This window comes from Mauremys mutica, chromosome 1, assembly GCF_020497125.1.
Source record: "Mauremys mutica isolate MM-2020 ecotype Southern chromosome 1, ASM2049712v1, whole genome shotgun sequence".
Classification (NCBI taxonomy): domain Eukaryota; kingdom Metazoa; phylum Chordata; order Testudines; family Geoemydidae; genus Mauremys; species Mauremys mutica.
Genome location: NC_059072.1, coordinates 302,425,537 through 302,438,918, shown reverse-complemented (window position 1 = coordinate 302,438,918; position 13,382 = coordinate 302,425,537). Strand labels below are relative to the sequence as shown.

At 41.9% G+C, this 13,382-nt stretch overlaps 1 protein-coding gene across 1 annotated transcript in view; it reads left to right on the top strand.

The window, feature by feature from the left end:
- Positions 1-13,382, top strand: part of EPSTI1 (epithelial stromal interaction 1) — a 77,500-nt gene that overhangs the window by 51,040 nt on the left and 13,078 nt on the right. The window contains exons 8-9 of the mRNA XM_045012780.1: positions 2,076-2,159; positions 12,524-12,597. Coding sequence (XP_044868715.1) covers positions 2,076-2,159; positions 12,524-12,597 — 158 coding nt within the window. The remainder of the gene's footprint in view (positions 1-2,075; positions 2,160-12,523; positions 12,598-13,382) is intronic.

Sequence of the window (13,382 nt, the reverse complement as noted above, 5' to 3'; positions counted from 1 at the left end):
CAGTAAAATGTACTTGAATTGAAAACATCCCCAGGACTGGTCCTGATTTCAGAGACATTAGTGTGATGACCCTAGGGTAGAGAGAGGTGGAGTAGGTGCAGATCCACGGCTGAAGCCCCTCACTCCAAAGCTGCTTCAGTTTTATGCCTTTTATTCCACTCTGTTTTATGTCTGTTACTCTCTCCAATTTGTGGGGTTTTTTTTAAACATATAGTGCAAGAAATGTGTATATTTCCCCTCAACTCTGGCTTAATCAGTGCTCAAGTAAAGAGAATGAATTACCTTGCTGCTTGTGTATATGTGATACTTTTATTAACACGAACCAGTATAACATATGTCACTTTTTGCTAGCATGACTCTATGGCCTTGTGTTTGTAAAAGATCTGCTCAGGCTAGTAGAACCACTCTACAGGTAAACTAGCACCTGTTGTGCCCCATTAAGGGAGCTATAACACATAAGCAATGGAGTACCACTCGGTATAAAACCATTTGAGCACTAAGAGGTAATAGTAAAGGGGAAATGTTATACTTGAATTGTGCTAGTTTTATGTGGTGTTTTGATCTAGTCTGTGTTTAACCTGCAAAAAATTGTGACCTGCTATTTTTTTATTTTTGTTCGTTTAACTTCTAAAATATAAGAGATCTAGTAAAGACAAATTTAAAAAATGGACACAATAACTGACTTTCAGTTCACTAGCCCTTCCAAAAACATGAAAAATATTCATTTCAGATCAAATGAAATGTTTTGTTCAATGTGATTAATTTTTGAGTGGTTCACGTTATTTTAAATGAAAATTTGAAAAAATTCAAAACAAGAAGTCCTTTAGAATCAAAACATTTTGACCTTTTTGGAATTTTTGTTACACGAACAATTCAGCAAAACTGACACAAATTCCCCAAATGTTTCCATGTTGCCAAATTTGTATCTTTTTGCTGGGAAAAGGGTGAGGTAAAATTTTTCACTCTAAATTTTAATTTTTAGCATTAAGTTATGATTCTCAGTGGTTGCATGTACTAGAAAAGGACATACAGTTCTTGCTAAAAACAGTTTACATTTCCCAGATCCTTTCCATGGTATTACTGTATTACAGTGCTGAAATATCACTGGATACACATTTATCCCATTTACTGGATGTAGACAAATTCAGTTTCTTTTTAGGCACTCTCCTCTTTTTATTGGTGGCTTCTCTTCTTCCCCCCGCTCCCCCCCCCCACATTTAATCAATTAAGATGATAATCAATTTTAATCCAGTCTTCCAAAGTGTTAACAATCCCGTCTAGATTTTTATTGTTCTCCAACTTGATTAATATATTCTCCACACAACCGCTCAAGTCATTACTGAAAGTAATAAATAATATTGGACCCAGAATGAATCTCCCTGGACACATCTAACAGCTCCTCCAGCTCGAGACTGAACCCATTAATAATTGCTGTCTCCATACAGCCTTTATAGCAAACTATGTACCCATCATTCAGTAGCTTCATTTGATTTACATTTATCAAATTCCTTTGAGAATCTTGTGTAGAATTATATCAAAGCCTTTATTAAAGTCAAGTTACATGATGGCCACCACAACTTTTTGTACTAAACTAAGTTAGTTTTAATATTAATAATGTGCTAAATATGATATACACACAAAGGAAGGCACAGTCCCTGCTCAAGGTAAGAGTAATACATTCCCCCAATAACTGCAAATGACAAGAGAACATGCATTGTGAGACTCATTATAAGTAAGGATTGCAGAACCAGATCACTTGTTAATGATTTCAGATCTAGTTCATAGACTTCTCCCAATCAAACAAATCCCCCAGAGGTGTCTGAACCATAGAGCACTGCAGACAGAGTCTCTCTGGAGAACAAACCACCATAGTGATTGAATTACGAAAGGTATATAAACTAACATCTAAATGGTGGATTTTTAGCAAAAGAGCCTCCTGTCTGGTTTTTAAACTTAGATTAATCTATCCCTAAGTAATCAGAAATATCTTCAACTAGTTTTGTTAATTTATTCTATAAAGATTGAGAGTGGGATCTTCTGTCAATATATTGCTTTTATGCTCTGCTGTGCAATAGATTAGAAGCCGCACTTATAAGCAAAGACTCCAGGAGGATGAAAACAGAAGACTACAGGAAAAGAAGGCAGAACAACGGAGGAAGGTAACTGTAATATGTTAACAGTTTATGTATAACGTTTCTGTACTGAGCCGTGTTCTGTAATCCGCTTTAAAAAACATATTAATTACTGTGGCGTATGAGCACCAGGTCTCCTCAGGAAAAGTGCTTCAGACCAATTGTAGGTAGTCAAATAGGCAAAGCTGCAAAGTTCAGATATAGTTTGAAGCATCTACAAAGCTTACATCAGGGATCGGCAACCTTTGGCGCATGGCTCACCAGGGTAAGCACCCTGGCGGGCCGGGCCGGTTTGTTTACCTGCCGTGTCCGCAGGTTCAGCCGATCGTGGCTCCCACTGGCTGCGGTTCGCCATCCCAGGCCATTGAGGGCTGCAGGAAGCAGTGCAGGCTGAGAGATGTGCTGGCCACCCCTTCCCACCACCCCCATTGGCCTGGAACAGCGAACCGCGGCTAGTGGGAGCCGCGATCAGCTGAACTTGTGGACGCAGCAGGTAAATAAACCAGCCCAGCTGTTACCCGGGGTTCTTTCAACCCAAAGCTCTTGGTAACTTTTACTCTGTGTGAGGAGGTGTCAGGAAATAAATCGGGAGACACGGACATCCGTCCGACCGATAGATGGCTGGCACAAAAAGGACAACATGAGAGTGCTTCACTTAAAGTTACACTTTACTAGTCTCAAGTACTTACACACGTCCACAACAAGATTAGTAAAACACCCCCAACCCTTGATAATTACCAAAGCTGAGTGTTGCTTTTGAGTGACACAGCGGCAGGCTTCTGGTGGCCAAATCTTCTGTCTGCCGGTGGGGACCGCAAGGTGTATCCAGAGGGAGAGTCCAAAAGAGTCCCCAAATGAGTCCAACTATCTCAAGCTTTCCCCCCTTATTTATACATTAGTAATAGAATGACATGTCCCTTAAAGAAACCTTGTTAAGTAAGCAATTTCAATCATCAAGCAAGACGTTTCTTCTGATTATTGATTAACCAGGTGTGGGCTTTTTCCAGAGTCTGCAGCCTTGAGACCCCAATAGACATTCCTGAGGGTACATCCTGCTCTTTTAAAAATGCATGTATCAGCAACTTCAACACAATTCTTATCAGCAAGGACGCGGGGTGAAGCTGCCCTTGCTGTGGCACACAAAACCCCCTCCCCTCCTGCCTTGGTCAAGCTGCATGGCCACTTTACAGCTTGCTGACTAGGCCGCCTTTAACAATAAGCCATAGTGGTTTTAGGCACTTTACTGGTTTGCCAAAGTCTCCCCGTACATGGCCTGCCAGGGAGCTTACCCTGGTGGGCCACGTGTCAAAGGTTGCTGATCCCTGGCTTACAGCTAGTTGGCTCTGAACTATTAGTTTATGCTTTTTTGCTTTTTTTTTCCCTGCATTTAAACTGCATAACACCTTTTTTAGATGATGGTGTCCAGTTTAGTATTCTAAGGAACCTAATTTCTTCTTTGAGTGTTTGCACATGTGCATTCCACTCTTGGTGTGCACACAGTCTCTGGAAAATTTTCCCTCAGTGGTACCCGTTGGGGTGGCTTGAGCACCTTCTTCTGCTGTATAAAGGGCTTAGCTAATCCTGAGCCCCCTCAGTTTCTTCTTATTGCCCGTAATGGTCGCTGGAACGGCTCATCTTGCTTTTGAAAGTGTTCTCAGTGGACTGTGTACTCTTGTACTCTATTGTAAATAGTTCAGTGTTATTCTGGTTATTAGTGTTTTAGTACAGTTGGGTAGGTTTTACCCCACCTAAGGGTTTTGGTCACTTCCTGGTGCAGAGGGATGCCTCGGTCAAGCCATACATTGCCTGCTATGCCCCTGCGTGACCCACTCTCAAGTTGCTTAAACTGTTTGGCGGAAGCTCCTACAGGGGAGCATCGCCAAATTTTCAGAGACTTTAAACTTCGCACGAAGAAAGATTTGTCACCAGACTAAAGTTTCCACTCATGGAGGTGGCCTTGAGACCTCCATCTGAGCCAGGTCGGTCAGACTCAGCACCTAGTGCCTCAGTGTTGTTAGATTTTGGATTTTGTGCCTCCTATTGTACTGCTCACCATCCCCAGTACCTAAGAAAAAACATAAGAAGCAGATGGCCAAAAGGGGGAGATTCCTCAGCATCGAAGTCTGTTAGGCATGTGGATCAGAGCAGAGTGTGGTCTAAGCCCAAGTACTCCTTGTCACCTAGGCTGGTACTGTCAAGTCTGGAACCAGAAGGAGCACCTTCCACATCTGTGGCGTCACTCTGTACCACTGTCTGGGTACCGACCATGCCAGAGGCATTTGCGGCTGCCAGGGAGCTTCTAACCCTGATAGAGCCGGTATCGCCAGCATTTCAAGGGTCAGTCCTATTGGTGCTGGCAGACATGGGAGAGTCAGCAGGGTCACCACCAGACCGGCCCAATGTAGACTCATAGACTTTAAGGCCAGAAGGGACCATTGTGATCATCTAGTCTGACTTTCTGCATATTGCAGGCCACAGACCCTTTTCCCCCCTCCTTCCCACTCCTGTAATGGACCCCTAACCTCTGGCTGAGTTACTAAAGTCCTCAAATCATGGTTTAAAAGACTTCAAGTTATGGAAAATCCACCATTTACTCTAGTTTAAATTTGCAAGTGACTTGTGCCCCATGCTGCAGAGAAAGGTGAACACCTCCCTGCCCCCCACCCTCAGAGTCTTTGCTAGTGTGACCCAGCGGGGTTTCAAACCAGTCAGTTTGTCAGTGGTCCCCAAAGTGGTGCATTGATGTGTGCCGCCTAGTGCCTAGTGCCCAGCAGAGGAGAGGAGCCGTGGCCCCCTGCCTGCCGGGGACAGAGAACTCTGAGGCTGCGGGCGCCTGTGCGCTCTGTCCCTGGCAGGTGCAGGGCCGCAGCTTCTCTCTGGCTTCAAGAGGAGCCGCGGTTCCCCGTCTGCTGGGGACAGAGAACTCCGGGGCTGTGGGTGCCGGTGCTCTCTGTCCCTGGCAGGGGCAGGGCCACGGCTCCTTTTGAAGCTGGAGAGAAGCTGCGGCCAGCGCCTGCTGGGGACAGAGAGCACCAGTGCTGCAGCGTTGGAGTTCTCTGTCCCCGGCAGGCGTGGGGCTGCAGCTTCTCTCCCCTACAATGGTGTTGGGGACCACTGGTACTGTACAGTACTGTGAAAACATTATCTAAGTTGTATCTGCCTTAAAGGGGAGCCAACCTATGATCGCGTTATATGCGATTTCATGTTATAGCGGGGCGCGTTATTGCGAGGTTTGACTGTACTTTCCTGTCTCTCTACTGGAAATACCTCACCTGATGCATCCTAGGACTGCATTAGCTTTTTTCATGGTCACATCACATTGGTGGCTGATAGTCATCTTGTGATCAATCAATACATCCAGGTCTTTCTCCTCCTCTCATTTCCAACTGATAAGTCCTCATCTTATAGCAAAAATTCTTGTTCTTCATGACTTTGCACTATTAAATTTCATCCCATTTCTTTATTACTCCAGTTTTTGAGGTCGTCCAAATCTTCTTGTATGATATTCTGGTCCTCCTCCGTATTGGCAATACGTCCAACTTTGTGTCATCCACAGATTTTATTGGCATATTACCACTTTGTGCAAAGGTAATTGAAAATCTTAAATAAGATTGGTCCCAAGACCAATCCCTGAGGAACTCCACTAGTAAGCTCCCTGCAGTCTGACAGTTCACCTTTCAGTATGACCCGTTGTAGTCTCCTCTTGAGCCAGTTCCTTATCCACCTTTCAATTCTCATATTAATCCCCATTTTTTCCACTTTAACTAATAATTTCCCATGTGGAACTTTATCCAGTGCCTTACTGAAATCCAGGTAGATTAGATCTACTGTGTTTTCTCTGATAATTTTTTTGAGAAGGTATCTGATTTATCAGCTTGGACTGGCATGATCTACCTTTTGTAAAACTGTTTTATTTTATCCCAATTACCTCTGTCCTTAACTACTTGCTCTTTCAAAATTTGTTCTGAGACCTTGCATACAATTGAGGTCAAACTAATAGACCTGTAGTTTCCCAGGTCATTTTTTTCTTTTTCTTAAAAATAGGTACTATATTAGCAATTCTGCAGAGATAGGGTATGATCTCTTAGTTTAGAAGTTCATTAAAAATTCTTGCTATCCATGTGCCAGTTCCTTTAATATTCTGGGATGGAGATTATCCAGCCCCATAAAATTTGGTTCCATTAAGCTATTATAGTTCAACTTCTGCCTCATTGTTTTTAATAAGGGTAAAGTATTTGTTTAGGTGTTGAGCCATGCCTAGATTATCCTTGATCTCCATCCCATCTTCAGTGTTTAGCGGTCCCACTTCTTCTTTCCTGCTTTTCTTTTTATTTCTATGGCTACAGTACCTTTTGCTACTGGTTTTAATTTTCTTTGCAAGGTTCAACACTGCTTGGCTTTTGGCAGTTCTCACTTTATCCCTTCACTTTCTGACCACCAAGAGGTAGCTTTCCTTGCTGATCCATCCCATCTTAAATTCCTTGTAGGTGTTCTGCTTTCTCTTAATCTGTTTAAGGTGCTTGTTCATCCAGTCTGAACTACAATACTTCCCTATGAATTTTTTTCCCCTTGTTTAGGATGCAGGCTTTAGATAGCTTCTGCAACTTTGACTTGAAGTAATTCCAAGCTGCCTCCACATTCAGATCCTTGAGTTCTTCAGTCCAGTCCACTTCCCTAACTAATTCCCTTATTTTTTTTTAGTTTTCCCTTTTGAAATCAAGGACCCTAGTTGCAGATATTTTTTTTAAGTGAACTAGCTCATGATCATTCAAACCAAGGTTATTCCCTACAACCAGCTCTTCTGTGAGGTCCTCACTACTCACCAGTACTAAATCTACAATGGCATCACTTCTTGTTGGTTCTTGGTGACTATTTGGTGAAGAAATCTGTTATCCAGGAAAATCTGGGCCCTACCAATTTTAGTAGCACTTGTCCTCCAATCTATATCTGGGAAGCTAGTCTCCCATGATCGCACAATTTCATTAAAAATGCACCTCTGGCTCTCCCTTTGGTATCGTCAGAGGAAAAACCTGCAATGCTCACCACTCTGCACACCTCTTCACCTCTGCACTGGTCACCAGCACTGTCTGGAACTGCACCTCCATAGTCAGTGGAAGGAGGGTAGTCTTCCTCCAAATCGGAGACTGGGGCTTACCACATCTGCTCTTGGAGCCATCCCTCCTCGAGACACCATTACTCTACCACAGGAGTACCATCCAGTGGTTGGCCAGGGAGGTCACTGGGGGCCTACACCTGTCCAGTGGCCTTTTTGGAACCTGTTGGGTTTTCCCCCATATTCCAGGAACTCCTATTCAGTGGCCTTAGAGAGATGTGCAGCACCTACCCATGAGGCAGCACAGGTTTCTGACTCTGGTACTGGATATCAAGACCCGGCTCAGTGGGACCCTTTGCTGGCCTCCCCTTCCCCTGATGAGGCAGTCTCAACAATGTATACTTTGATTCTCCTGGATGACTCCAAGAAATGTTAGAGGATTGCCTTAATCCTGGGCATACAGGTAGAGGAAGTAAAAGAATCCTTTCACCCCAGCAGGTCCTTCCAGAGTGGCCCTACCGCTCAATGAGGCCATTATATGAACTCCGATCCGTCCACTCATATTACTGGCTGGGAGTCACCACGAGTGGAATGCACATGTGCAATCACTTGAAGAATAAATGGTTACTAGCCTTCCATAGCAGTTGTTCTTTGAGATGTGTTGCACATGTCCATTCCTACCCCTGTACATCGGAGCTTTCTGGAAAGAAGGAACTGAGGGGACTTGGCATCGGTTGGGCCCTTTATATTGACACTGCCAGCATGCGGCAGCAAAGGGCGCTCAAGCTACCCCAAAGGGAACCATTGAGAGAGAAATTTATGGTGACTGTGTAAGTGGGGTGCATGCACATCAAGACTAGAATCGACGTGTGCAACACATCTCGAAGAACAACTGTTATGGAAGGTTAATAATAGTCTCTTCCTCTCCTTTCCTTTCCTCTCCTCTCCTCTTCTTTTACAAAGATGTTCTCACAAAGCCTATCATGGGGACATTCTGAAGGTGATTCTGAATAGAGAACTAATGCTTCACACACCATCTCCCCTCTGTTGTGTTTAGAATCAAGTCTTAAACAAAATCATGGAAATGTAGGCTTGGAAGGAACCTCGGAAGGTCATTTTCTCTCCAACCCCTGTGCTGAGGCAGGATTAAATACACTAGACCATTCCTGACAGTTGTTTGTCCAACCTGTTCTTAAAAATCTCTATTCTACAACCTCCCAAAGTAAACTATTCCAGTGCTTAAACATCCTTATAGTTAGAAAGTTTGTCCTAATATCTATCTTAAATCACCCTTGCTGCAAACTAAGCCGATTATTGCTTGTCCTCCCATTGGTGAATGTAGAGAACAATTGATCACCATTCTCTCTAAAGCAACCTTTTACATCTTTGAAGTCTTATTTTCCCCCCTGCCATGGCATTCTCTTCTCTAGGCTAAACGTGCCCAGTTCTTTCCATCTTTCCTTGTAGGTCATGTTTTTCTACACCTTTTAATTTTGTTGTTCTCCTCTAGACTCTCTCCAGGTTGTTCATATGTATCTTAAAGTGTAGTGCCCCAAACTGGACACCATTGATAACCATTCTAGGAATACAAAACTGGTTAAAAGGCCACTTGTCTTATAATAATTTCATCTAGACCATATTTCCTTAGTTTGCTTATGAGAATGTCAAGTAGGATTGTGTCAACAGCCTTACTAAGTCCAGTGCATCTCCCTTCTCCTTTCAGTCCACTAGGCCAGTTACCCTGTCAAAAAAGGAAATTTGGTTGGTTTGACATGATTTGTTCTTGACAAATCTTTATTGGCAATTATTTATCACCTGTAGATTTGAACAGAATGATTGTTTAATAACTTGTTTTGATATCTTTCCGGGTATCGAAGTTAGGAGGACTAGCTTAAAATTCCCTCGGCTCGCCTCAGCACCACCCCCTTTAAGACGGGTACTGTATTTGCTCCTTTCCAGCCCTCTGGGACATCACCTATCTTCCTTGATTTCTTAAACATAATTATTAATGATTCAGAGAAAATGTCTTTAAAGTATTCCAACTTGCTATTTTAGCAAAAGAATAGAGAATGGATCGATCAAACATATACAGATTCATATAAATATGATGTAAATTGACTTAACTGAGTATGAAATGGACCAGATCTTCGACTCCTGCATATGCAATTGCACCTGTTTGCACTAATTACTTAGATGAGTAGGTAAGTTGTCCAAGCTCACATAATGAGTCTGTGGTAGAGCTGGGCATATAACCCGATCTACTGACTTCCAGTTTCTTCTCTAAACATTAAATCATATCACTGCCTCTTATACACACTCCTTCTGTTGTTCCAGTAATTGGACGTACAGGTCCTTCAATAAATATGCCCCCATTTAATAAAATAAAAGTATATAGCTTATTTCTTTCCCATCATAGCATGCACCTTTTCTCCTCTGTCCAGTTACCAACATATATTTTCTCCTAAATAAAACCCTTATGAAATTTCAAATGCTATGGGTATGTATGTTATAAATAACTATGGCATTGTACATTGTGCCATGAAGAAATAGTTTTTCATTTAAAACTAGCATACGCCTGAACCCTTCATAGAGCTTGGGCCAGGGCAACCCGGTGTGGAGGTCATTGTAGAGTTGGGGCAACAGTCATATATAAGGTAAATCTCTCTCTAACTACATTTCTGATTTTTATGTTTTTTACTGATTTCCATCTCTCCCTAAAAAAGTATGGGCTGAGTGCAAAATTTTTGTTTTAATACATAGTACCAAAGTACTCCTTGCCTCAGTAGCTGCTATTAGAACGTTAATCTGTCCAGTAGGTATTTGTAAACCTACTCTAAAGTGTACATATTTTAAAAGTGCTAATAATTGTCCCTCAGATTTATGTTAACTCACTTCCACCTCAAGCTACTATTTTATTAACGTAATTGTAAATTCTGTTTTTGTGTGCACCTTCTAATGCAATATAGCTATTAAATTTATAGGTTTTGTCAGTTAATTTTTTGGGGGAAATAGGTTTTAATATGTATTGCTAGATGTTTTCCAGGGCACCTTAAACACAGTATTATGTACTTGCAGTATATTTCTGAAGGTATAGCTATTGCAGAAATCTAATGTATGCCATTAAAAGTCAAACATTAGAAAATCAGATACCGGATTTTAATTTTCAGGTTGAACAGTTATTTAAAAAGTGAAAATGAAGCTTGGCTTTTTTATTTCTTAATCTTGCTTTTCTTTTAGGGCTAGACAAACAGTGATACACAACACGTTATCCAGTTATTGATTGATTATATTATTTACTGCAAAGCTTTTATTAATGTTCTTCTTAAATTGGTTTTTATTTCATTCTGTAGTTCATTTTTAGTTACTGAACCTTTCTATAAAATTCATCACTTTAGTTCACATTCCAGCTTTATTAGTGCTCCATTACTATGGCAAATGCGCAGGATAGGTCTGTTTTCCCTTGAAGAACCCTTTCAGTGGCAAAAGTTGGTAGCTTCAGTTCCTGTTGACTATACCTGTAATGGCGTGAGAGCCCTAGCATATCAGTAACTTAGCTGGCAGAGATGGCATGTTGCATAACATGGAAAGGTACTGACCCAGCCACTTCAGAACAAGTTATATGGAACTGATGTTCCTTTGGTTAGCATTAGCAGTCATCAGGCTGACCAGGACACTTGCTTGATACTTGGTGTGGCACGAATCCGAGCTAAACAATTAAACATGCATGGCCCAGCTCACTACCCTGATTTATAAACAAAACCATAGGGCCACATCATCATAACCTTAAAAAGTGTAAAGTGCAAGGAAGTTGGCACAACAATGGCCACACATTGTGTGCTTCCTTCCAACAACTGCAGCTGGTATTTGCCAATTGTAGTGGCTTCTCCCCACTCCTCATATGAGTTGGGTCCTGGGTTCTCTGTTGCGATGCCTGGTGCCTCCTCCCAAGGTGATTATTTTATGTGCTCAAGACACTAGGGTGCTGTCCCTTTGGAAAATAACTAATACAACTACTCTTAAGAAGGAGGATGATCCAGTGCACAAGAAACAAACGACAATAATACAAACTCCAACAAATGAAATGCTGTGCCCCAAAATAATAATATAACAAAGGGGGACCTTATTGTGGACAGGAAACAGACACTCTAAAGAAGGAAAGCGATAAGGTTAACCAACAAATGCTAAAATATTTATACAACCATTCACAACTGTACCACACCACCAGCTCCTTCCCTGGCATCTTTCCAGCTAGGTGGAAAGACTGTGAGTCCAGAGATGGGTGTAAGAAAACCAATTCTGCAACCCTTTTCTGCGTAAGCCATACTCATGGGAGCAGCCCCTCTGATATCACTAGCAGCAGTTTGCATAATTTAGGATTACTTATAAGGGCAGCCGGATCTAGCTCTAGAACACTATTCAGTTTGGTATAAACAAGTATCCACAGACAATACAGCAAGATAAGAATAAATTGAATGAGCATATTTACGTAGTGTAAAGCGGTCGCTATGGACTCTCTAAAGCCAGGTATTCTTCAAAACAAGAGGCCTGACTTCAGAAAGGCTCAGCATAAAACAGCATAAGTGTGGCTCCAAAGATAATAGTATGCAATTAAGGAACAAAGAAACGTACATAAATAAAATTCCCCAAAACTTTGTCCCAGTAACAATGGATAGAGGTAGTTTCAAAACCTAGAGCTATGTTGTAAAAGATCCTGTTCTCCCCTCCACAAGCAGAAGAGAAGCAAAACCTGTGGATCAGGGCAAAGGGAGGGACAGAAGGGAGGAGAGCATGTTCTATGGCATCCTCCCATGGCTGATAAACCATTTGGAAGCTCCTCCACATTAGGTCAGCAGGAAGGCAGAGCCACACAGTGGGAGAGGGTGGGTCTGGGGCAGGGCTGCAAGGCCCTTCAAAGTTTGCTTCCTCCTTCATGGCATAGTGTCATATCACTGCAGACTTGCATCAGGAGGCAGCAGTGGTCTTTGGAACCACCATGAAGGATGGAGGTAAAGACCTTCCATCTGGATGACACCTGCCTCTGGTAGATCCCCCTAGATCCGAGTTTAGCTGTCAGAACCCCCCCGGCTTCCTTTGCAAGAGGACACACACCCTTCTGTCCAGTGGAAGACTGAAGAGGAGATGGAGTACATTTTTTGGGATACGATTGGGTATTGTAAATAAAACTTACTTCCCAGAGGAACTAAAATAAGTAAAAGTTTGGCAAATTAAATAGTGCACTAGTTAAGGTTAATATATTGTGTAATTAATTGGGTTTGTCTTCTGAATAACTACATTAATTAAAAAAAATTAATTTGGGTTTCACTTTTATTGTTCCCAGGGTGAATTATTGGAACTGAGACGAGAGCAAGAAGAGCAAGAAAGAACAAAAGTGCATCAGGATGAACAGAGGAGGTATGGCTTACACTGAATTCTTGTCTAGACGACTTCACGAAACTGCAATTTTGTGCTTTAGGGAACAATTGCAATGAGGATGCTCCAAGTAACATCTTTAGCATCAACCTTGCACTCGGACAAGCCAATGAGACCCATTCTCACAACTCATGTATAATCAATTTCTACACAATTGTGCAGTAACTTTTTTGCAAAAGTGGGTTTTGTTACTTACCTATTGGTCTGAAGACAGAATGGATCTCTCGGGATGCATTTGGAGGGGAATCTGAGTATAATCTATTATACTCTAAGGCCCAGAATTTCAGAGAACTGTGCATGTCACTATGCCTAACTTATCTTCTCAGTCATGGCAAATACCTTAGCAAATGACTGGTGAAGTGTGTAAATGACCATATGCATGTGTAATTATCAGGATGTCTGTGCAAGCAAATTAGGTGTCCAAACCTGTCACAAGCTTTTACATAAGTATTCCCATACCATACTAGATCCATGGTCCATCTAGTCCAGTGTCCTGTCTATAGCATTGGCCAGTACCACTTACTTCAGAGGAAAGTTCAAGAAACTTCATAGTGGATAATTATGAACACTTTTCCTCTATAGACAAGTAACTGTTCCTAACTCCTATCAGATAGTGTTTGCATTATGCCCTGAAGCAAAAAGGCTTTGAATACCTATTTTTAAGGAATAATCTACTGTGACTATAAATGTTCTTATTAGCCATATAAATATTTAATCCTACTAGTCTCTTGGCTTCAAAAAAATGGTAGCTAGTATGAGTTCCATGG